The sequence below is a fragment of the Mesoplodon mirus genome (assembly GCF_964341445.2).
Source record: "Mesoplodon mirus genome assembly, chromosome: 2".
In the NCBI taxonomy this organism is placed as follows: Eukaryota; Metazoa; Chordata; class Mammalia; order Artiodactyla; family Ziphiidae; genus Mesoplodon; species Mesoplodon mirus.
The window spans coordinates 198,886,036-198,910,129 of record NC_138977.1 but is presented as its reverse complement, the minus strand read 5'-3'; the positions used below and the strand labels follow the sequence as shown (position 1 = coordinate 198,910,129).

At 45.1% G+C, this 24,094-nt stretch overlaps 1 protein-coding gene across 1 annotated transcript; it reads left to right on the top strand.

Moving 5' to 3' along the window:
* The first annotated feature begins 7,537 nt into the window (after positions 1 to 7,537).
* On the top strand, positions 7,538 to 23,324 carry OPALIN (oligodendrocytic myelin paranodal and inner loop protein). The gene is made up of 6 exons (XM_082610924.1): positions 7,538 to 7,604; positions 12,729 to 12,764; positions 16,917 to 16,952; positions 18,043 to 18,162; positions 20,081 to 20,137; positions 21,719 to 23,324. The coding sequence occupies exons 1-6, from the start codon at positions 7,602 to 7,604 to the stop codon at positions 21,896 to 21,898; spliced, it is 432 nt and encodes a 143-aa protein (XP_082467050.1). The 5' UTR covers positions 7,538 to 7,601; the 3' UTR covers positions 21,899 to 23,324.
* The last annotated feature ends 770 nt before the right edge of the window (positions 23,325 to 24,094 follow it).

Genomic DNA, 24,094 nt, shown 5'->3' with positions numbered 1-24,094 from the left:
CCTAACTGCATTAGAGGACTAAGGCATCTGCTGTGACTTCAGCAGAACACTGGCTGGTAAGAGTCCCTAATCTGCCAAGAAGAAGACATCCTGACTTGTCCTCCTGCCCTTGTTGACTTGGAGAAGACTCCACCTGGCCTTGGGATTCCATGGGCTGAGGACATCTATTCCTCCAGCTTTGGAGGCACTTGCTGTGGTTGACCTTGACTCTTGACAACCAACTCAAACTGCATTTGCAAGACGTGCAAAGATATCTAATGAGGGACCATTCAGGTCCTTTGTGGGGTTAACATCATTGAAAACTGGTTAATTATAAGTTATGTAAGAATCAACACCTTGTAGAACAAGTCTACTGTGACTAACTTCCTGAAACCGGTCGGGTTCAAGAGTGCATGGGTGACATTGCTCAGACTAACTAGCACTCAGTCACCAACCTGCAATCAGAATTCACCACACTTGGCACTTGTCCTAGAGAAGTGTAGAGGATGTTGTTTACATAATTTTGAAACCTCCGGGGGTACTTTAAACAGTGAGGTAGTTTTGAATGGCATTTCATTAAGGCATCTATGGGCATTATGAGCTAAAAGCTGTGGTATGTTAGCTTTAAAAGAGTATTTATGTTGGAATGATTTTAAAATAATGTTTACATAACCGTAAGTCCCGTGTGATTGGTATCGAACACAGGACAGCGCACGAGAGGGTTTTTGCTGAGAGCCGAGATCACTCCCAAGCACCAGAATTCCTTTGGGATAAATCAACCTCATTTGAAACAAAGTATTTGCAAAAGATTAAAGGTGGTATTTTTTAAAGATCAGAATATACCCCCAGAGGACTATGTCTAATTAAAATGATTGCTGGGAGTTAAAAAAAAAAAGATGAAAAAAAAAGAATACAAAGAAAGGTAGAAGAAATGCATGGGACTATTTTTTCCTTAAAACAGCAAAAAAACAAAGTATTATTAATAATAATATATGTCTGTATATATGTATGAATGTAAACGATCAACTGTCAGAGCCTTAATCAATGCAGTGTGATAAATACTGACCCACTGATTTGACTGAGTAGGCCCTTCTGGACCTGCGCTGGTTTTTTTTTTGTTTTTTTTGTTTTTTTTTTTTGCGGTACGCGGGCCTCTCACTGTTGTGGCCTCTCCCGTTGCGGAGCACAGGCTCCGGATGCGCAGGCTCAGCGGCCATGACTCACGGGCCCAGCTGCTCCGCGGCATGTGGGATCTTCCCGGACCGGGGCACGAACCCGTGTCCCCTGCATCGGCAGGCGGACTCTCAACCGCTGCGCCACCAAGGAAGCCCTGTGCTGTGTTTTATGGGTCTTCTTTCACCAAGCTCTCTCTTGGCCTTTCTTGGCCCTGAATGGAGGTTCAGCCTACATTCTTATATTGTGATCTATCACAGCCCCTGTTCCCAGGGGAACTTTGATTCAGCACATAGAGCAGCTTGTCACTGGTTCAGGCCTTACCTGCCTCATAGGGTGGATTCCATTTCTCTGATTTTTGTGTTTTGGCGGCTTTTATTTTGCCCCATCTGATCTTCAGAGTTGAAACTGAAATCAGGATGCATATGGTGACTGGTAAGGGTCTCTCTCCAAGAACATGAAAATTCTGTAGTTTCAGCCTTTAGAAGTCTGAATACGATTAGTGAATTCCCTGGAAAAGTGAGAGGGAGTCAGAAACAGTCAGCTCCACCTCAGTATTTGCCACCCTCATGAAACAATGGTACTTAGTTTTCTCTCTCTAGTATGAATATTTTCAAAAACACAACTTCAACCATTATCAACCTGTGGCCAATTTGAAACAATGGGTCTCTTATGAAAACCTTTATTTAGGCCTTCTGTGAGTGACGTATTCCTAGAAAAGACAAGCTCTGATTCAGCTGGGGCTGGCCAGACCACTCCCCTGGAGACTCAGACTCACAGGACGTACGCATGGTGCAGGTTCTAAAACAAACGCACAGCTGGCTTCACGAGAGAAAGTCCACTCAGCAGAAAGACCCAGGCCCCTGCCTTGGCTCTTCCAAATGCCAGTGACCTTCCTGCACATATCCCAGGGGACATTACCCCTGCCTGCTTTGTCCTTGGGGCTGTCACAGAGCTCCAAGAAGACTGGCTTCAGTTCAGAGAATTATCTTGATGACCCAATGAAATATTTGGGGTCTGGGTCTTCAGCCTGGTCCAATTCTAGTGTAATCTGGTCTAGTAGATGCTGGAACCTGGATCCCAGGGCAGGGTAAGGATCTGGAATTAACTTCAGCTTGTGGAATTTCTCCAAACAGAAAATGAGGCTGTGTATCGATTCACTGTAAGACTATTTTCCTCTAAAGTTAAGTTTCATATTACTCATGAAATGCTCAGCCTGGTTAAATCATTTGTAAAGTCTTGTTAACTAGCAAATCACACTGGGGTTTGCCATTGATCTGGTCTGTTTGATACATCTCAGATAATTCGTGGTATTGTTATTGTCCAGTGTGTCAACAAGTGTTCCTTTGGCTTCAGCAGATGTTTTTCAAGTTTCCTTTGTAGACTGAACTTCTGAAAAATAATCCCAAATGCCTAGAAGGATTCTTTAAAAAGAAAAAAGGAAAAGAAAAACCGTTTAGAGCATTATCTATAAATATATTGTATTTTTTATTTTGTGTAATTGTACATTTCATGAAATGTTGTCAGTTTCAGAGAGAAAGGGGAGAGGAGTTAACATATGTCTAGAAAGAAATGTTTCATTAAAGAATGAGGACTTATTGATGTGACCTGGATTTGTATCATAAGTTCAGACAAGATCTTCGTGATCATTTTCTCCAATACCACGAGAACTTGGGGAGGAGATAAAAAAAGGGGACCCTCTCTCTGGCTTTCTACTCTCTGGTGAGTACCCAGTGCCTGGCTCCAGAACAGAGCTCCCTGTTGGAGCCAGAAAGTCATGAGCAAAGCTAAAGAGGGCTTCAAAGTTGCCCCCTTTCTTGGACCCAGATAGTCTGGAATCTGACAACACGAACGTTGTGGCGATGGTTGCAGCTGTAACCGTGCTAGATGTGGTAGACGTCTTCCGTTTGTCCCTCAGCAATTCTCTCCACCTGGTTTTGAGCCTGAGGACCACATGTGATGTCTAAAACTGAAGGTCACGGCTCCTATAAGGGGGCTGTCTCTCTGGACTCTGGCAGCCACTCCTTTCACTTGTCCCTTCAGACCTGGGGGGGGAAATGACACTCTGCCCGTCTAACCCTCATACTGCATTATTCCCCAAGGGGAACCTTTATAAATAGTCCTTTTAATAAGTCCCCTTACATATAGCGAGTTGAGTATATCATTTCCTGTGGGGGCCCTGGCTGATACAGGGTCCAGTTCTAACACAAGGATAGAGACGCCATCTGATCAAGGACAGTCTTTTGAGGTTGACCAGGTGAAGAGACTTTAGGGTGTGTTTGGACTTTTGTGGGTCAAATCAGGGAAGGGTAATATGGCACCATGTTTTAAAAAACACTCAGTCTTAATGCAAAACTATTTAACACATGCAGCTGTTTTGTGCTATATGTAGAGTGTCAAGGTTTTATGACTTTTCTGCCCTTTTGCAGTCACCAGTACCTAAAGGATGAGCCCCAGTGGTATGAATGCTTTATGTGTCAGTCAGGATAAGGTTGCTTATGCCACAACAACAACAAAAAACCCTCACATGTCAGGGTCTTTACAGAAGAAAGGCTTATCTCTTGTTCATACTATGTGTTCATCTCTGGTGTCTGGAAGCCCTTCCACACCATCCTCAGTCAGGACTAGGCTGATGGAGCAGCTGCTACCTGGAGCCTTGCTGATTTCTGTGGCAGAGGGAAAGAGAGTGTGACAAATCATACACTGCCTCTCATGACTGCCTAGGAGTGACACATCACTTCTACTCACATGTCATTGGCCAAAACAACTCATAACTCACGTTAAGAATGAAATGAACTAGAACTATCTGGTGGACCCCACTAATGATTCTCACGTGTGACATTCATAGATCAGGAAATGACCAGAATCCTTCCGTTTGTTTTCACATTTTTACTTCATCACTACTTCCCTACTGATATTTTAGATAAAGATATTTAAAAAACAGAATAAGACCACCTATTATTTGGAATGGACCAGCTTTTTTTTTTTTTTTTTTTTTTTTTTTTTTTTTTTTTTGCAGTACGTGGGCCTCTCACTGCTGTGGCCTCTCCTGTTGCTGAGCACAGGCTCCGGACGCGCAAGCTCAGCGGCCATGGCTCACGGGCCTGGCCGCTCTGTGGCATGTGGGATCTTCCCGGACCGGGGCACGAACCCATGTCCCCTGCATTGGCAGGCAGACTCCCAACCACTGCACCACCAGGGAAGCCCGGACCAGCTTTTTAAACTGACCAGTTGTCGCCTGGCAAACTATCAGTGTGATCAGGCCTGTACAGGTTTAAATACGAATGATTAGAGAATCGCAGGATTGGCAGCTCTAACCTCTCACCCGCTAAGGGCATCTCTTCTACAGTTTCTAAGGTGTTAATTCTCAGATCCGATACCTTCCAGAGGAAGTGAGCCGATAACCTAACTTCGCCCATAACCTCTTCTTTGGGTGATGATGCCAAGTTCCCTTTGCAGAACCATCTCGTCTCACATTGGAAGGACCCACGTTGAGCAGACTGTCAGCCAGGCCTAGGTCCTCCTTGGGCACATGACCTAAACCAGACTGTTACCAACCAGGGACCTTGGACTCTTTGATCAATGGAAATTGATAAGAGGCCAGACGAGAAATTCAGGCAAGGCTTTACTGGGACTCCTGCTGCAGCGCCAGGGAGCAAAAACATGTAACAGGTTCTCTTGCTCACTCCCTGAGGGAGGCGAGCTCGTCCCTTATATGAGGTGAGGGTAGGGGTCAGGCCAGAAGGGTGACTTAGGTGGTCTGCTCACCCCGTTGGTGGTGCCATGTGCAGGGTGTATGCACAGTACCCTGCTTCTGCTCTGGATATCTCAGAAGTGGCAGCTGGGTTTTTTGGTCTTTTTGTGTCTTGTTGTTCATGATTTGCCCCAACTACACATGCACACAGTTATTTTTAGTCCCTTATAGTTTCTTTGTATTTTGTTGCTTGAGGAGAGTTTTGTCCAGGTGCAAACACTGCAGCAAAGGGCCCCAGGTCCCAGATCCCAGTCTGTCTCAAGACCAATCAGATCCTTTTCCTGGAATGGGAGTCCTGGTCAAGGGGCAAAAGGGCCAAGCTACTTCGGAGCTGGTTTTCCCTGGGAGGATATCCTGAGAGGACTGTCTAGGAGTCCTTGCTGCTGAAGCCTCAGGAACAACCCAGAACTGGGGTCCCTGCCCTCTCTTCTTTCTGTGAGCTCCCCTACACTCAACCAACCAATTCACTTTCTTCTTAAATTAAAAAGAGTCTGTTTTGATGCTTATGACCAGAGAACCATGACTGACCCAGACTCTTAGGCCAGAGCACCCTCTGACTGGAGGTCTTAGCAATTCTTCTAAAGAAGTAACGTGTTCATCAGAGGGAGAGTTGGTGAACAGTGGATGCAGAGCAAACAAAAAGAGTCCAAAAGGACCTTGCTGGCCTTGTCCACAGACAGCCTAGTCAGAGGGAACGGGGGCCATCAACTCAAGTTCCTTGGTCCAGCTCTCGGGCCCAGGTGTGATTCTATGCCCACCAAGCAAAGTTAGAAGCATAATTTGTACCAGTTGTGCTGATTTAAATAGTCCAGTCATTGTAAACTGTATTTTCTCCACTTTATAGATTCAGGCGGAGGCTGGAAGAAGTTACTTCACTTGCCTAAGACCTCACACGGTCCAGAAGGGCAGCCGAGGCTTTCCACACAGGCCTCTCTGAACTGTGCTTTCTCCCCAACGTCCAGGCACCTGTGGATTCAGTTTAGCCGTCACTGTGGAGTCTTGGGGACTGGGAGCCCCATGAGGCAGAGGCCACATAGGTCTTATTCAGCACAGCATCCCAGTGCCTGGATCCCCACACCCCGTTTTCCAGTATCACCTGCCTAAGCAGATGGTGCCTCCACGCCTGTTAGTCAAGCCCCAAACCCAGGAGTCGGCTTCATTCTGATCTTCCCATCCCCTTCTCTCCCCTCCCCTGCCCCACGTTTCTTCCATCGTCAAGTCTCGCTGCCTTTATCCCCACAATAAGCCACAAACCTATTCACTCCTCTCCATCTCCACTGTCCTCATCCCAGGGCAACCAGCATCACCACTCACTTGGACTCTGCTAACCAGTCTCCAGGTTAACACTTGTGTCCCCTATAATCCAGGCTCCACAGAGAAGACCAGGTAATATTGTCAGCATCAGTTAGATCATCCCCTCTCCCTCTCAAAAGCCCTGAAAGTCTTCCCATTGCTCTACGATGGAAATCTTATCATGCCCTGCCTGCTCACATCAGGGGCCCCTAGCTCACTCTGTCTTTAACCTCTTCCAGGTCCCTCCCTGCAGGTACACTGGCCTCCCTCTGGTCCCAGCACAGGAAGCCTGCTTCATCCCAGGGACTTTGCATTTCCTGTTCCCTCCACCTGGGACCCTCTTCTCATCTTTCCCGTGCATGTTAAATGTCAGCTCTCAGAGACATCTAAAGCAACTGCCTCCTGGTCACTCCAGTCACTCTTCCCTGACGCCCCGCTTGCTCCTCCACAGTGGTTTTTGCTGTTTTGTTCAGATTGTTATCCATCTGCCTCGCTGGAACATACATTCCCTGAGAGTTCGGGCCTCATTTGTCTTTATCACCAAGCCCAGGACAGTGCCCAGAATAACATGTGACATAGAGAAGTTGTCAAAAAGATTTGTTTAGCAAATGAATGAATGCACTCATTGAAATGACCAAATGATTGGTTTTAATTGTTCTGTGGACATGAGACTCCAACTCCTTCATTGTTTTAAAGAAGCAAACTCCTAACAAAGAACTCCTAAGAATTATAAGACAGCACACATTCATGGCTTCCTCCAGCTCTGTGAGGCTCCCCATCAAAACCTGAGAACAGAAAGGGGGTGAAGGTAACGCACCGCCACGCGGCTCATTGCCTGAGGTGTGTGCTCACTGAGGCAGCTACAGCCTCCAACACAGAGCGGGCTCCAGCCCCCATCTCCCAGGCCCCTACATCGATGCTGGTGATGTGTTGACTCCATCATTGCTGGGACGGGGATCACGCCACTGCCTGGCAGCTGGAGGTGGAGTGGCCAGCCTCCCTCAGCCTGTGTAACCCATTGTTTCTAAAGAGATGTTGGTTCAGGAGTCGCCAAGCTCTCAGGCCAGCTCTGGGTTCTTTGCTGAGACGGAGGTGTAACCAAGGAAGGGGATTGAAAAGTAAAAAAGACAGAAAATGAAGACAACGAAGGTAGATGACCTGGCCCTTACACAGTGGCCCTGAAGCAGGAGACCATCTTCCCCAAGGGGTGGGCCAAAGACTGGGCTACTCCCCTGACCATAAATGGCTTGGCCAGAGCTCTGTGGGAGCCACCTCTTCTCCTGTCACCCTTGCTCTCCCAGCTGGATGTTCCTACAAATGCAAGACACAAGCCAATAACACCAGCAAGAAAGGAGCTTGCTGACGGCAGTGTTTGGAGAAAGCTCTCGGGAGGCTGTCGGAAATGGTGAGTGCGAGTTAGCGTCTTTCCTCTGCCTAACCTTCATTTCTCTCTATAAACAACAATCCCCAGACTTTTACATTACACATCTCCTAATTCAAATATAACTGTACCCTTGGGGCAAGAAGTTAAGGAGCTTGGCTTTTCATTCTTTTCCAATGTACAATCATTTTAAAACAGTCTATCTAGTATTTGCTGATTCCATCTTATATTTTACTAATAAGGTTTTGTTTTTAAAACCCCACATACAAGGGTGCAACGTAAATGTTTCAGCTAAATTCAGCTCCCAGTTGAAGCAATGGGTCCGACCCATGCCTTTATCCTTATTTGTTCAGTCTGCCTTCTGCTGCGTGATCAGCAACAGGGAGAGTCATAAGTTGCATCAGAAACCTTCCACCTTTCTTATTGACTTGATACACGTTTGCTTATGACTCAATCGAATGAAACTTGGTAAGTTAGAAGAGGCTTCTGTGATTCCTTTTTAAAGAGATTATTAAAAGGAGTTGACGTCTAGGAGTAAAGTCTGTTAGAAGCATGAACACGTGAACAAATGTAGGATGGGAGGGGTGAGCGACAGGAGGACTGAAGGGCTGCAGGCCCAGGTTAGAGGGGTGACCTCTCCCACCTCTGGGCCTCAGGGGGTGGGGAGGGGCCCTGCCTGCTGGCACCACATTGGAAGAGCTCTCCTGACCCAGAAGCCGCATTTCTATCTACTAGGAACTGGGTGAGTAGCCAGAGTAGAGACTTGGGGGTCAGAATTCAACAGTCAGGACCCAGTTCCTGAGGAAAGGGCAGTTCAGGAGGGGTTCAGAAGGCTAGGAAGAAGGCTGTCCTCTAAAGAAGACGCCCTCTGCATTCTTGTTTCTTGAAAATCTTTTTTTTTCCCCAATACATTTATTTTATTTTATTTATTTATTTTTGGTTGCATTGGGTCTTTGTTGTTGCACGTGGGCTTTCTCTAGTTGTGGTGAGCGGGGGCTACTCTTCATTGCGGTGCACTGGCTTCTCATTGTGGTGGCTTCTCTTGTTGCAGAGCATGGACTCTAGGTGCGCAGGCTTCAGTAGTTGTGGCTCGCGGGCTCTAGAGCGCGGGCTCAGTAGTTGTGGCGCATGGGCTTAGTTGCTCCGTGGCATGTGGGATCTTCCCGGACCAGGGCTCAAACCCGTGTCCCCTGCATTGGCAGGCAGATTCTTAACCACTGCACCACCAGAGAAGCACTCTTGAAAGTCTTTTAACAAGATGTTAAAACTTAAAAAAAGAAAAAAAAAAGGAGTTGAATTCAGGCTTTGGAGTTGGGAAGATCTGTGGTCTAGCCTCTCCCACTTACTAGTTGGGGACCTTGAGAAAACTGTCCTGGTTTCGGTCACCTCACCCATGATGTAGAGATGAGAGTGCTCTCCTTGTGGGAAGGTTATGAGTACAGTGTGTGACCACTCGCTCATAACAGTGAGTGGTGGTTATCCCATCTCCCCTCCTTCCCATCACAAACAGTAGACTCATAATGAGTGACACTCAGCCACTGAGATCCTGATGTACCTTCAGAACCATTATGCAGATATCCCCTAGTGCTTAGACTAGCAATGAGTGCCTTGTACCAAATCCCAGTACTTGGAATATTGCTAATCCATGTAGACAATTCCATCCAACAAGATCTTCCCAGGGGCTTCCCTGTGCCTCACTCTGTGCTGACTAGGCCATGAAGAATATGACACCACGTGATCTTCCACCTGGAGTATTTTGTAGTTTCGAAAGAGCTGCCACAGACATTATTTCCTTTGGGCTTAGTGAATAGTATCCCTGTTTTGAGGATGGAAAAACAGTGCCTGGTAGAATAGATTTGTTGCGAGGAAATGGAGACCAGAGAGTTTGATTCACTTTCCCCAGGCCACACAGCTACTCAGTGGCTGAGTCTGGACTCAAATCCAGATCAGGGGGCTCCAAGCCCAGGGTTGCCTTGCCCACCCAGATGCCTCTCTAAAGGACACTGCATGAGATTCTTCTCCACCCACATTTATGTGATGTTTTTCTTTCCATGAGAGCACTGTAGTGTGCTTCTACAAAATAGAAATGTCTTTCTGAAATTAGCCAAAACCTTCGTCATCTGAATGTTGATAAACAGCACGTGCAATGGCCCACTTGTTGCTGCTCCTCCCTTCTGCTGTCCCCCCCAAAGGAAGCTTTGTCCTGGATCTGCTGACATCAGTACCCAGTGCTCACTGATGAGGTAAGGCTCTGGGCAGCTGCATTTAATGCAGAGACCATCCAGTGTCCTCTGCAGGCTCAGTTGGCATAACCATGAAAGGTAGTGGTTAGATCCCTTGAGCAGGAAGACCCTGACCTTAGGTGGCCCAGATGTCCCTCTTGTCCTAATACTGTCCTGGAAGAGAAGGTGCAAAATAATTGGGGGCTCCAATTATTCTGCAGAAACTCTAGAAGTCCTGAAGAAGCCTGTAATGTAATAGAAAGAGGTTGTCACCAAAAGACCCAGTCATGTGAATTTGGGCAACTTGTTCAAATTCTTCATCGACTTTCTTCTCTATAAAGTGAGGGCCCCCTGTTGCTAAGAGACAGAGAAGTGAAGAGTTGCCACTGAAGCGTGCTGGCTGGCTGGGGACATCCTAATTGAAAGACATAATCTCTGGGGCAAGGGGTAGGGGGAACTATACATTGTAGGTGCCTGAAATATTTTTAGTTCACAAAGGAATTTCTCATTCATTAACCTCTCTGAATTCCAACCTTCCAGAAAGCTAGCTAAAACAGGTGTCTCATCAATTTTGCATATATTGGGACTATTGCCTCTAGAGCCATCTTCCAGGTTGGATTTGAGTCACATGGACCAATCCCACTTGGCCTGTTTTAAGAGATAAGCTCCAGCTGTTCTCATATATCCATGAGGTAATTTCTGAGGAGTCCCTGGGCCTCAGCTTCCTCTTCTGTAAAATGAGAGTTCTGCCCTCTTGCACTGTTGGTGGGAATGTAAATTGATACAACCACTATGGAAAGCAGTATGGAGATGCCTTAAAAAACTAAAAATAGAACTGCCATATGACCCAGCAATCCCACTACTGGGCATATACCTTGAGAAAACCATAATTCTAAAAGAGACATGTACCACAATGTTCATTGAAGTACTATTTACAATAGCCAGGACATGGAACCAACCTAAATGTCCATCGACAGATGAATCGATAAAGAAGATGTGGCACATATATACAATGGAATATTACTCAGCCATAAAAACGAATGAAATTGAATTATTTGTAGTGAGGTGGATGGACCTAGAGACTGTCATACAGGGTGAAGTAAGTCAAAAAGAGAAAAATACCATATGCTAATGCATATATATGGAATCTAGAAAAATGGTACTGATGAACCTAGTGGCAGGGCAGGAATAAAGACACAGATGTAGAGAATGGACTTGAGGACACGAGGGGGGAGGGGAGGCTGGGATGTAGTGAGTGAGTAGCATTGACATATTACACTACCAAATGTAAAATGGATGGCCAGTGGGAAGCTGCTGCATAGCACAGGGAGATCAGCTCGGGGCTTTGTGACGACCTAGAGGGGTGGGATAGGGAGGGTGGGAGGGAGACGCAAGAGGCAGGGGATATGGGGATATATGTATACGTATAGCTGATTCACTTTGTTGTACAGCAGAAACTAACACAACGTTGTAAAGCAATTATACTCTAATAAACATGCATTTTAAAAAATGAGAGTTCTGCGGTAGATGATCCTGAAGGCACCTCAGGTCTGAAATGTTAGGATTCTCTTGGATTCTATAATCCTTCCCAATCTTCCCATTGTTGGCTAACATTTAATTTTAAAACTTAGCAAACACATTGCTTCTAGAATGACAGAACCAGGTCTTGGGAGGCTTCAGGAAGATCAGGAGCTGGAGTTTAAGCCAAGCTATGGGGAACCAGGGAGGCTGGGGCTGAATGAGGCATGAATGAGCCATGAATCAGGGGCGGTGGACACGCACGGGGGGTGGGGCAGGGGTCCGGAAAGTAGAAACATGACTTCAGCTCCCTGAACAAGGGGCAGAAAGCGTCACCAGCTGAGTTGGAGTAAAGTTCACCCATTTTTCACATCCAGGCAGAGAAGGGACTGGGTAAAGAACAGCCTGGAAAAACTGGCATCAAAGAGCCCAAACTGGGAGAAGGGAGAAGGAAGGAGCCACTGGAGGCCCTGGGCAGGGTCTGACCCGGGTAGGTGGGCACGTGGGCAGGCTAACATGTTGGTGTCCCATTGAGCTGACAATCTTTAAGTATTGATGCCATATTTGGGGGAGAGGTAAGGCTGGGTGCTGAGTGAGGGGAGGGCACAGAGGGTTAGCATCTCCTCTGTCATTCTGACCAGCTCAGCTCCAGCCTGGAACCCCTGCCTTGGACTCTGCAAAAACAGAAGCTTGTCTTCCTCAGCTTCTCTTCCTGGGAGGAGGTTGAAGGAGCAGGTGTTCTTTTTTTTTTTTTTTGCAGTATGTAGGCCTCTCACTGTTGTGGCCTCTCCCGTTGCGGAGCACAGGCTCCGGACACTCAGGCTCAGCGGCCAGGGCTCACGGGCCTAGCCACTCCGCAGCATGTGGGATCTTCCCGGACCGGGGCACGAACCCGTGTCCCCTGCATCGGCAGGCGGACTCTCAACCACTGAGCCACCAGGGAAGCCCGGAGCAGGTGTTCTTGTTGGAGCCTCTGGGGGGTCTTACTTCCCACCCCAAGAAGAAAGCACCATCACTTTACACAGTTTCCTCCCTGAAAGGAGTTCCGGGGGAAAAAAACAATTTTTAGCACTCTGCTGAATATCTAGTAATGTTTCTGCTGCCCTTTTGGGTCAGGACTGCTCAGGCAATAGCTTCACTGGCTGGTCCCTTAATCTGGCCCTGGTTGAGGACCTGGAAAAGGAGAGAGGCCAAGACTGCCTTGATGCTGAGGGAGGAGCTCATGACCTCAGGCTCCGCTGCTCCCCTGCCCTCTTTTGGGGCCAAGACTGGGAGGGGAGGCTGGGACTGACTGAGCCTGTGGGTCAGTAAATTTTCCTGGAATCCGCCAGGGCCAGTGACATTTGGTGGAGGGGAGGAGCCTGGCTGACCATGCCTGAGAGCTTTAATGTTTCTTTCTCTCTTCCAGAGTGTTTCACTGAACTTCACACTGCCGGCCAACACAGTGAGTACAGCGGTCCCCGTTCACCAGGCAGGTCAGCAGAGATCAGTGCAGAGTTGACACTGGGCCTCCAGGATGCCACCACATAAAGCTCATGTGGAGCAACAAGTTACACAGGTTTCAAAGGCATTGCGAAGAGCTGGGGGTGCTGAGAGAAATGTTTTCAATTATAAAAATTATAAATACACATTTTGAAAAGGAAAATAGCAAAAAACCAAAACAGCTAAATTGCCATCAGCAGAAAACACTGGGGACAATAATTCCAGTCCTGTCTGACTCTACATAAATTTTGACTTTTGTTGCTTTTGTACCATGGTCTTCTTATTCTACCCATAATTTTATATGATAAATATTTTCCATCCACCTTTATAACCATACTGAGGGTGGTCCCATGATATTTCAAGTGAATTATTTCTTTAAGTGATTAATCACTATTAAGAATGATTTTGTGATAAACGTAGGTATAGATAAATCCTTGTCAGCACTTAAGCTGATTTCCTTAGAATGTAGCCTAGAAGGGGAATTATTGGGTCAAGAAGAATGAATGTTTTTATGGTTCTGGATTGTGACATTTAGTTGTAAGCCCACATGGAGATTTGCAGTTGATGATGGTGGACCGTTTCAATCCAGAATTGATTCTCCATCTTCTGTTCTCGTGTTGTGTAGAGATAGCACGCCAGGATTGTTTTCTGACCAGAAGTGCTGCTGTGATGGAGCCAGGTGTGTTTTCCTGGCCCAGTTTTTCAGTGGTTTTGGCTGTGCCAAAATTTTCTGAAAAGTCATATGGTTATTCAAAGAGAATAAACTGAACCGCCAGGAAAGAGGATGCTTAAGCCCGTGCTCATGTTTACTATACCGTGGGGGCATCATTCTGGAGAGCAGCAGAAAGGTCGAACCTCGAGACTCACTGCCGGCCTTCTGCTGCCACTGGCGGCCCTGACATCTGTCCGTGACTCCCTGGCACCTGCTCTACCCTCCCGGGGCGGCCCTGCCTTCGGAACCTCTCTGCTCCCTGCTTCTGCCTCTGCCTGTTGTCTGCAGACAAATTCCCCTATCCCTCTCCTTACCTGTCAAAACCTTTTAATATGGCCACTGCTGGCACTTTCCACCTGGCTGCTCAAAGCCAGCAGGTCCATAGAGACCCCGGGTTCTGTCTTATCCTGTCTTGGCTCAGCCTACGAAGGTAACTCAGAGAAGCAAGAAGCCGTTGCTTGGGGTGGTGAGGGTGAATGGGTTGAGAGGGAGGCCCTTACGCTGTGAGTCATCACTTTGGGAGCATCTCCTTGGTTCACAGCACATTTCTCTGAGAACTGTCCCTCCTCCCTTTGAACCTATGTAGGACAACAGCCACCCCAGCCTGCCTGGGGCTGTCTGGTTTTAGCACTGAATGGGCTACCACCTAGACAATTTCTGTGGAAAACCAGGACGGCTGGCCACCCTATCTGGCAGTTATATTTCTACCATAGAACCCTTCCGTTTTGGTGCAGCTGGATGACTGGGAACACCAGAGCCCTGGGAAGTAGGGAAAAGTGGATACTCATGAGAGCTTCTCTGCAGGGAGTTGGGGACAGGGCCATGTATGCAAGTCAGCCCCTACTGGGTCATACTGAACTGTCAAGTATAAAAACTGGGTTGGGATGCTGCATTTGGTCATGGAAGGCAGAGTAGTCCAACGGTTAAGAGCTTGGACCCTGGAGCCAGACCACTCAGCATCTGCCACTTAGGGCTGTGTGACCTTACACAAGTTACTTGACTTCTCTGTGCCTCACTCTTCTCTTCTGTAAAATGGGGATCATTATAGTCCTGCTTCACTGGCTATGGTGAAGAATAAATGAGTTGATACAGGAAAAGTACTTGAACAGCCTGGCACATAGTAAGTTCTCCATAAGCATTAGCTGGTACGGTTAGCAGGTGTTCATGAGGGCAGAAAAATCCATCTGGAGAGAGAAAGAAGGAAGCCAACAGGCAGAGAAAAGTACAGGTGAAAGGCCATTCTGCCCAGGAGTGATGGAGAGATCCCAGGAGGGATGGCTTTGGTTCTGACAAGTTCCCGGTCCCCAGCTTCAGTCCCTAGAGAGGCCAGATTCCCACTGCCCATGGGCTCCATGAGGTACCCCTGAATCCTTAGAGGTAACTCATTTTGGGGGGCCAAAGCCAGCCTAAGTGAATTTCTGTAACCTGAACGTCTTACCCAAAACGATATGCAACTCTTGGCATCACCCTGAGAAATAGAACCCTTAAGGTAGATGCAGCTTTAAGGTAGGGGTGGGGTGAGATTGCGCTTCCGTAAAACTGTAGCTATTTAGTTTTTTAAATTTTCTTTCTTTCTTTCTTTCTTTTTTAACATCTTTATTGGAGTATAATTGCTTTACAATGGTGTGTTAGTTTCTGCTGTATCACAAAGTGAATCAGTTATACATATACATATATCCCCATATCTCCTCCCTCTTGCGTCTCCCTCCCTCCCACCGTCCCTATCCCACCCCTCTAGGTGGTCACAAAGCACCGAGCTGATCTCCCTGTGCTATTCAACTGCTTCCCACTAGCTATCTCTTTACATTTGGTAGTGTATATATGTCAATGCCACTCTCTCACTTCATCCCAGCTTACCCTTTCCCCTCCCCGTGTCCTCAAGTCCATTCTCTACGTCTGTGTCTTTATTCCTGTCCTGCCCCTAGGTTCTTCAGAACCATTTTTTTTTTAGATTCTATATATATGCGTTAGCATACAATATTTGTTTTTCTCTTTCTGACTTATTTCACTCTGTATGACAGACTCTAGGTTCATCCACCTCACTACAAATAACTCAATTTTTTTCTTTTTATGGCTGAGTAATATTCCATTGTATATATGTGCCACATCTTTATCCATTCATCTGTCAATGGACACTTAGGTTGCTTCCATGTCCTGGCTATTGTAAATAGAGCTGCAATGAACATTGTGGTACATGACTCTTTTTGAATTATGGTTTTCTCAGGGTATATGCCCAGTAGTGGGATTGCTGGGTCATATGGTAGTTCTATTTTTAAAAACTGTAGCCATTTAAGTACCAAGTGTCAATACCTGGTTAGCAAATCTCTCCTTTGATGGCAGCTCTCTGGGAAAGAGGCTTAGGCTTGAAATGCAAACATCCACATTCAGATTAGATTTATGGTTATCTATGAAACCTGGGAGAAGACCTATAACTTCTCTGAGATCTGGATCTTTTTTTTTTTTTTTGTAAAATAGAGCATAACTGTCAAAAGTCCTAGCCCCTGGAATTCCAGTGTACTCACTGAGGTTGATGAGAATATTCAATATATAACAGGTCTGGCCAGAGCTTTGCCAAGTTTAAAGGAATGACAAAAGCTTATACTCCTGGCGCTCATTTGATCCTCTTACCAATCCTAGAGGTAGGTACTCACAGTCCTATTGTATAGATGAAGAAATGAGGTTCGTTAGCTTGTGAGTGGAGAAATCGCCATTTCATCCCGGCTAGTGTGAGCCTAGGACTCATGCTCTTAACCCCACACGGCACCGCCTAGCGTAGCTTACGCGGGTCAGTTGCTAATGTGGAACTCTGTGCCCTGAGATTTATTGATCCAGATAAGACTCTCATCTGATATATCTCATAAATGGGTAAAATCCAGTGCCCCTCCTTGAGTGGTGATGTGAAATGGGAACATGTACTGTACTCATTCAATGTAGAATTATCCCAGAAGCATGGATAATTCACAACTTCAGATACCTGCCCAAACCATTTGCTTCACTGCAGTTTGGAAACAGGTAAGCCCTCCTTACCTGGCTTCCACTGGTATTTAACTTTTTTCCCTTCTAGCAACGGGGACAAGTAGGCCCAAAGTGTGCTGGGAAGGGTGTGGGGACTTGGGACAGGAGAAAAACTTTTTGAGTTCTGAAACCTGTTATGGCAAATCCACAGGATGAATAATGAAGACCTTACCTGAATTTCTGATTTCTTTCTCCTTGTAACCCAATTTTATTCCTTCTTACCTGAGAAGCAATCAAAGAGGGTTCTGTTCGGCAGTTGTTTTTAATAAAAAGTTTAACAAAGGTATATACTTTAGGCATTACAGCTTAACCTTGGACAGACTGTGTTGTGTGATGTGCATTCTATAGATTTTGTTTTCTTAAGACGTATGTTCTTTTTCCACCCAGACTTCCTCCCCAGCTGTTACCAGCGGGAAAGGAGCAGTAAGTATATCACTTAAATTATGGAGCCTTAGTTTGGTCATTTAGAAAATGGGGATAATGCTGTACCCATCTCATGCATTCATTTTGAGGATTAAAATTTGATATGTGAACTGTCACCAAGCACAGAATCTTCCTCAACTATTATTCTTATGACCAACTCAGTTCAAAAGGGAAGGAGAACACGCAAAATCACAGATGATTCCCAAAGTGTTGAACAAAAGAAGCTAGACACAAGAGACTACATACTTTCTACGTGCATCTAGATGACGTTGAAAAACAGACAAGACTAACCTACGGTGATGGATTTCAGGATAGAGGTTACACATGCAGTGACTGGAACGGAGCCCGAGGGGCTTCTGGGGGGCTGGTAATGTTCTGTTTCTTCATCTGGGTGCTGGTTACATGGGTGGGTTCATCACATGAAAAGTCATCAAGCTGTATATTTATAATGCATATACTTTTACGTATTATGTCATTCTTTAGTAAAATCACCCCCCCCCAAAACGAAGAAGAATCCAGTATTATACAACAGTTGCATATGTGTAGGGATTCTGAACACCATCTTTGGTATTTTCAAATAATCTGCAAATCTGAAAACTTATGGGGCTACAAGCATGGCTATTTCCACTCAGATCAAAGCAAAATGGGAGTCTGAAAGTTAATTGGCTCATGCATTTAATGTAAATAAATAAAAAAATTCATATCAAAATGGTGTGGGATACACTAAAACCTTTTACTTTTTGCCAGACTAATAGATAAGAATGGTATCTAATCGTTGCTTTGAACTGTATTTCAGCTCTTCCTGTGTTGATGCATCATTTGTATTTCTGTTCCTAGGAATGGCCTGTTCATATATTTGTCCAATTTTCTACTGAATTATCACCCTTTTCCAATTGATTTAAACTATGTACATTAACTCCTATGAAAATGAGCCGTTTGTCATGTACATTGCAAACAATTTTTCACTGTTATTTCATTACCCTTTTGACTTTGTGTACGATACTTAGGGTCCATGTAGGGTTTTGTTTTACTTTTAATCAATCGAACTCTTCCTTTTTTCCGGGAGAACCTGACTACTTTCTCTGTGCAGGACTGTGGACCCTCTCTTGGGTTAGCAGCTGGCATCCCGTCCCTGGTGGCCACGGCCCTGCTGGTGGCCTTACTATTTACTCTGATTCACCAAAGAAGAAGCAGCAGTGAGTCCACCGAGGTGATTAGCAGCTTCTTTGGGTCTGGACCTGTTGGCAAGAATCGGTATTTGATGAACTGGCTTTGGGCTGAGGGTGTCAGGACCCATGTCTGTTTTCTGAGGACAAGGTGGTGGATGTTTCTGTGCCTCAATTTCTGTCTCAGACTCATGATATTATCCTCCAGGCAGAGCTGATTTGTCACACAACCCTTGTGTCACTTGAGGATGGTATCCGGAATGGCAAAAAGTTGCAGCGGAGAGGGACGTTTGTTGCTACGGCAAACACGTCAGTACAGTGGGTGTGTTCTCTAACCTTGAGAAACAAGGCCACAAGCTTCACAAAGAGGATGGAGGTGATCATAGGAAAGATGGGAGACAAACAGACCCTGAGGTGTCTATCGTAGGGATACATCCAGGAGTATGTGCCTCTGTTTATCTTTGTCCTTTCCCCACTTCTGAACACACATCAGTCACAAGGGAATCTCCCAACTCCACCCCATCCAAATACCAGATTGCTCTGGAGACCAGGCTCAGAATTCAAGGGCCACCCTGACCCATGTCCAGCCAGGGTCCTTGGTTGTGATACAACCGTGTTGTGTGGACTCTGGGCTCTAATTCCATCCTTATTTATGAACATTCCTGATTGTTCTCACAGTGGTAGGCGTTAACGGGGAGTAAAAAACGTAGGTTCTAACCCTGGCTCTGCCACTGTACGATTTATATGATCCTGGACAAGTGACTTAACATTTTCTGTTTCTTGGTTAGTTCAACTCCAAAATAAGAGTCATAAAAACTACCCACCTCAGGAATTCCCTGGCGGTCCAGTGGTAAGGACTCCGTGATCTCAGAGGCCAAGGGCCAGGGTTCAATCCCTCCTTGCCCTTGTGGGGAACTAAGATCCCACAAGCTGTGCAGTGTGGCCAAGAAGAAAAAAATATACCCACCTTATTTTTTTAATTAAAAATTTTTTTAAAAAAAATTTTGGCTGCGTTGGGTCTTCATTGTGGCACGCGGGCTTTCTCTAGTTGCAGCGAGTGGGGGCTACTCTTCTCTGTGGTGCGCAGGCTTCTCACTGCGGTGGCTTCTCTTGTTGTGGAGCACGGGCTCTAGGCACGCAGGCTTCAGTAGTTGTGGCACGCAGGCTCAGTAGTTGTGGCTCATGAGCTCTAGAGCGCAGGCTCAGTAGTTGTGGCACGCAGGCTCAGTAGTTGTGGTGCAAGGGCTTGGTTGCTTCGTGGGCATGTGGGGATCTTCCTGGACCAGGGCTTGAACCCATGTCCCCTGCATTGGCAGGCGGATTCTTAACCACTGCACCACCAGGGAAGTCCCTACCCAACTTATTTTAAGAGGTAAGCAAAGGTGTAAGGATGGAATGAGATCATGGGTATAAAGATGTGTTGACAAGCTGTAAACTTTAAATATATTAAGAAATATTGTGGTTGTTGGTGGTATTATTTAAGTAATGGTTCCTCAGTCTTTCAGGGCACTTTAAAATCATCTTGGAGGCTATGAAAATACCAACCACCAAAACCAATTAAATCAGAATATCTGAACAAAAGAGCTGTGGCATTGGTACCAAAAATATCCCAACATTTTATGATGGATCACGTTAAACAGATACTAAAGTAGAGAGATAGTATAATGAATCTAGTTATTAACAACGGCCAATCTTGTTTCATCTCCACTTCCACCCACTTTTCCACACTGTCAACCTGGATTATTTTTGAAGTAATTCACAGTGGTATATCTTGTTTGTTTTTTCTGGGAGGGGGGAGTTATTATCTGTTTGTTTATTTTGTTTTATTTTTAAAGCTCTCTGGTGATTCTAATGTGCAGCCAGGTTTAAGAACCGCTGGTTTTAATCATGGTCATGGGCAAATGCTGTAACCTTTCATTTCTTCTTCTTCTTTATTTTGTTTTATTTTTTAAAACAACTTAGGAAAGTGAGAGGCCTTGTGAAATTTCAGAAATCTATGACAGTCCCAGGATAGCTGAGGTAAGAACTCTTGGTTATAATCACTATACATCATTCACATGGCAAACAAGCTAAGGGTCTTAAAGCCTCTGGTGTACAGGAGAAGTACAGGGTAAGCACAAAGGAGGTTCTCATTATATTTTTACTGGCTAGACAGGAATTCAAGATTTATTTAATATTAGAAAATTAATTTAATATCACTTATTTCACTGGTAAAAGAGAAAAATCATGTGATCATTTCCATAGAAGAGAATTCAAAAATTTTATACAGCCATTTGTGATGTGAACTCCTAGCAAACCAAAAATTTTAAAGGCACTTCCTTAACTTGAAACAAGACATCTTTTTTAAAAAAAATTACAGCAAATACCATACCTAAAGGTAAAATGTTAATGATTCTTTTTCAGATCAGAAACAAAACAAGGATGCTCATTGTTACCAGTTCTATTTGATATTATACTTTAGGTCCTAGTCAACGCAGCAGGATGAGAAAAAGAAGTAGAAATTAACTCAGTGCAGGAGAATTCTTTCACAATGTATACGTATGTCAAATAATCACACTATTCTCTTTTTTTCTTTGCGGTATGCGGGCCTCTCACTGTTGTGGCCTCTCCCGTTGCGGAGCACAGGCTCCGGACGCGCAGGCTCAGCAGCCATGGCTCACGGGCCCAGCCGCTCTGCGGCATGTGGGATCTTCCCGGACCGGGGCATGAACTCGTGTCCCCTGAATCGGCAGGTGGACTCTCAACCACTGCGCCACCAGGGAAGCCCACACTATTCTCTTTAAATATCTTACAATTTTATTTGTCAATTATACCTCAATAAAGATTAAAGAAAAAAAAAGAAAAAGAAGCAGAAAGCATAAGACTGGAAAAGAAGAAACAAAAATGTCATTATTTACAGATGATATGATTATCTACATAGAAAAGCCAAATTATCTACAGATAAATTAATAGAACTAACAAGATATTTTAACAAGTTTACTGGATATAAAATCAATATTAAAAAGTAATTCACATTTCTAAAAATCAATAACAATTAATTAGAAAAAGTAATTTTTAAAAAATACCATTTTGTAGTGGTAATAAAAATACACAGAACGATAAGGAATAAATCTAACAAAAACATGTAATCCCTTTATGGAGAATAATAAAACTTCAGTAAAAGATATTAAGTAAGACCTAAATAATGGGAGCTGGTATTCAATGCTCCTGGTAAGAAGACTCAATAGTATACAGATATCAAACAACTTCAAATTGATCTGTATAATAAATGTAATTCCAGTATAAACCTCAACAAATATTTTTCATAGAATTCAATAAGGTGCTTCTAAAATCTATACAGAAGAAGACAGAAAAAAATTTTAAGTACCAGCAGACAGATAGAACAAATAGAAAACAAATAGGAAGATGGTAGATTAAAACCCAACCTTATCAATGATCACACTGATGATGTCCAAAGTCTTGAAAACTATTTGTTCCAAACATTTTGTCTGATGGTTGGTTGTTTCAGGTGGGAGGGTAAATCTGGCTGCTGTTACTCCAACTTGGCCAGAAGCAAAAGTCTTTGATGTATTTTTTTAAAAACGTGTTTGTTTCCTCAAGAATCCTAGGAGGTTACCCACACAGGAGAAGAATATCATGGGAGCAGAAGAAGCCCACATATACGTGCAGACTGTTTCAGGAAGTGAGGAGCCCACTCGTGACACTTACCGCCGTCCTGCTGTCGAAGTGCAGAGAAGGAGGGCGTTGTGGTGGCTTATTCCCAGACTGAGCCTGGAGTGATGCAGCACAGCCAAGGAGCAGATCTGGAGCTGGAACAGAGCTAAGCACACAGGGGTTTGTGCTCGGAGTGAGGAGAGACGCCACGCTGCTTCTTAACCAATCCAAATTTCATTTGCAGATCCGGAAAACTTTGGGGTTGACTTTACTCTTTAAGGGACAGATCTGGTAAGGTTCATTCCAATGCTCAGACCTTGTGGTTTCATAAGCAGTGAAGTCATTGTGCATCCAAAAGGAGCCCTTGGATCCTGCTCTTGACCCCGGTGGGGATTGGCTTTTCTTTGTGATTTGGGGAAAGGGGTTTGATTTCTCGGTGACTTGCCCCCTCATCTTTTTTCATATCCATTTTCTCAAAAAAGCCATCAGACCTGGCTTCCATGGGCAGGTTGGCCAAGGCTAGCATGGTGGAAGTTGGAATATAAATGAAACGTACAGGGGATGTGTGAGGAGAAGCAGTTCCTTATTTCTGAACAACTCAGGGTAGAAACCATGCTGAACCACATGTTCCCTGACCACAGGGGCAGCCCACTGCTGCATCATTCATCACTCCCACTTGTGATCAGAGGGTATCTAAGGAAGGCAATTCCGTAACGGGCTCTGTGTCTGTGTGTGGGTGCGTGTGCACGGAGGGTAAATAGGGAGAAGGGAAAGCAGAGGTTGTTTCAAAAGATTATTAGAAATGAGGGCTATAACCATTTTGCGGGAGTGGAGAGAAAGGCCCAAGTCCTTGGACCATCATGGGGAAAAAGTCGTTAGCAGGAAGAAAGATCAAGAGGACTCTGGGTGGATGAACACAAGACCAAAGGGATGGGCCAAGTAGCAATGTGACTGTCATCTGAGGGGAGCCCATGGACAGTGTCACCATCGCTTCTGTGAGGAGGCTTACAGGAGTCCTGGTTCCCCTATGCAGGTCCATTGCTTGTGAGCACGCCAGGTCTCCTGGTGGGAGAACCTGGGTCCAGGGCATCTTGGGGTCCACCCACCAGCTCCTTGGACCTCCTTGAAATGCTGTGGAAATATTCCTTTCTCACACGGGGAGCCTGATTGCTCAGAAACACACCTCCTCTTCTTCAAATAACCAAGGACAGGTTATACGCATCCAATCACTGCCACACGCTGACACATGCTCTTCAAAGCTCTTTGTGAAATTCACTTTTGTACCAAGTCCACTGAGTCTAGTCCCGTTAACAAGCAGATTTGTCCGTTTTTAAGCGGACATGCCCAGGGATCCAGGTGCTTATACTTCTCTTACACGTTGGGAAGGACCTTGGATTTGCTGAGAACATGACTGTGGCCTTAGCCTTGACACTCAAAGGTCTGAGCTCTGGAGCATATCATGGGCCTTAGCTCTCTATGTACAAAATGGAGATAGCTGTTTTCTTCCTCCTACCCTTAGGGGTGTTGTGAGGCTGAAAAAGACAAGTGAATGAGCCTTGTAGTCTGTAAAGTGAGACTTGTATTTTGGATCATTTATTTTAATTCTACTTGCAATCCATTACTTAGTATCTTTATTTTAAATGGTTTCTACTAAATTAGCTAGGTTCAGTATTTATGTCATTTTTTTCTGCTATGATGCACAAGAACTCATTTTAGAATAAAGTGAAAAGCAAAATGGTCATTCTTGTGGACCTTCAACATGTCTATGGTGTTTCTTCGCCTATATTAAAGTATATGACATTGACCCTGGGGTTGGAATCAAGGGTATCCCAGGGATATTCCCGGTGCTGGCACTTTCTTGGCTGGGCTCGTGATGGAGATGTCCAGTCCTTCACAGAGGGCAGCCCACATTGTGAGGAAAATGCTGAGACCAGAAGTCAGAAGCTCCAGCCCCCCAACCTAGGGTCGGTGCTAGCGTTGGGATGACCTTGGGCCAGTCACATTCTAGAAAATGCAAACTAATCAATTGTGACAGAAAGCATATCAGCAGTTGCCTGGGGATGGTGGGGTGAGGAAGGGTGGGAGGGAGAGATTACAAAGGGCCACAAAGAAATTTTGGGGGGTAAGGATATGTTCTCTATTGTGATTGTTGGGATAGCTTCGTCGGTGTATTACACATCAACACTTATCAAATTGTACACTTTAAACATATAATCTATTGAAAGTCAATTCTACCTCAATTAAGCTTTTTTTTTGTTTGTTTAAAGCATTCAAGCCACACAGAGTCAAAATCTCTCCTTCTTTATTCAGCATTTTGCCAGG

Coding starts and splice junctions, on each gene's coding strand:
- OPALIN (XM_082610924.1), top strand. Junction 16,953..18,042: donor TTACCAGCGGGAAAGGAGCA/GTAAGTATATCA, acceptor TTCTCTGTGCAG/GACTGTGGACCCTCTCTTGG. Junction 18,163..20,080: donor GCAGCAGTGAGTCCACCGAG/GTGATTAGCAGC, acceptor AAAACAACTTAG/GAAAGTGAGAGGCCTTGTGA.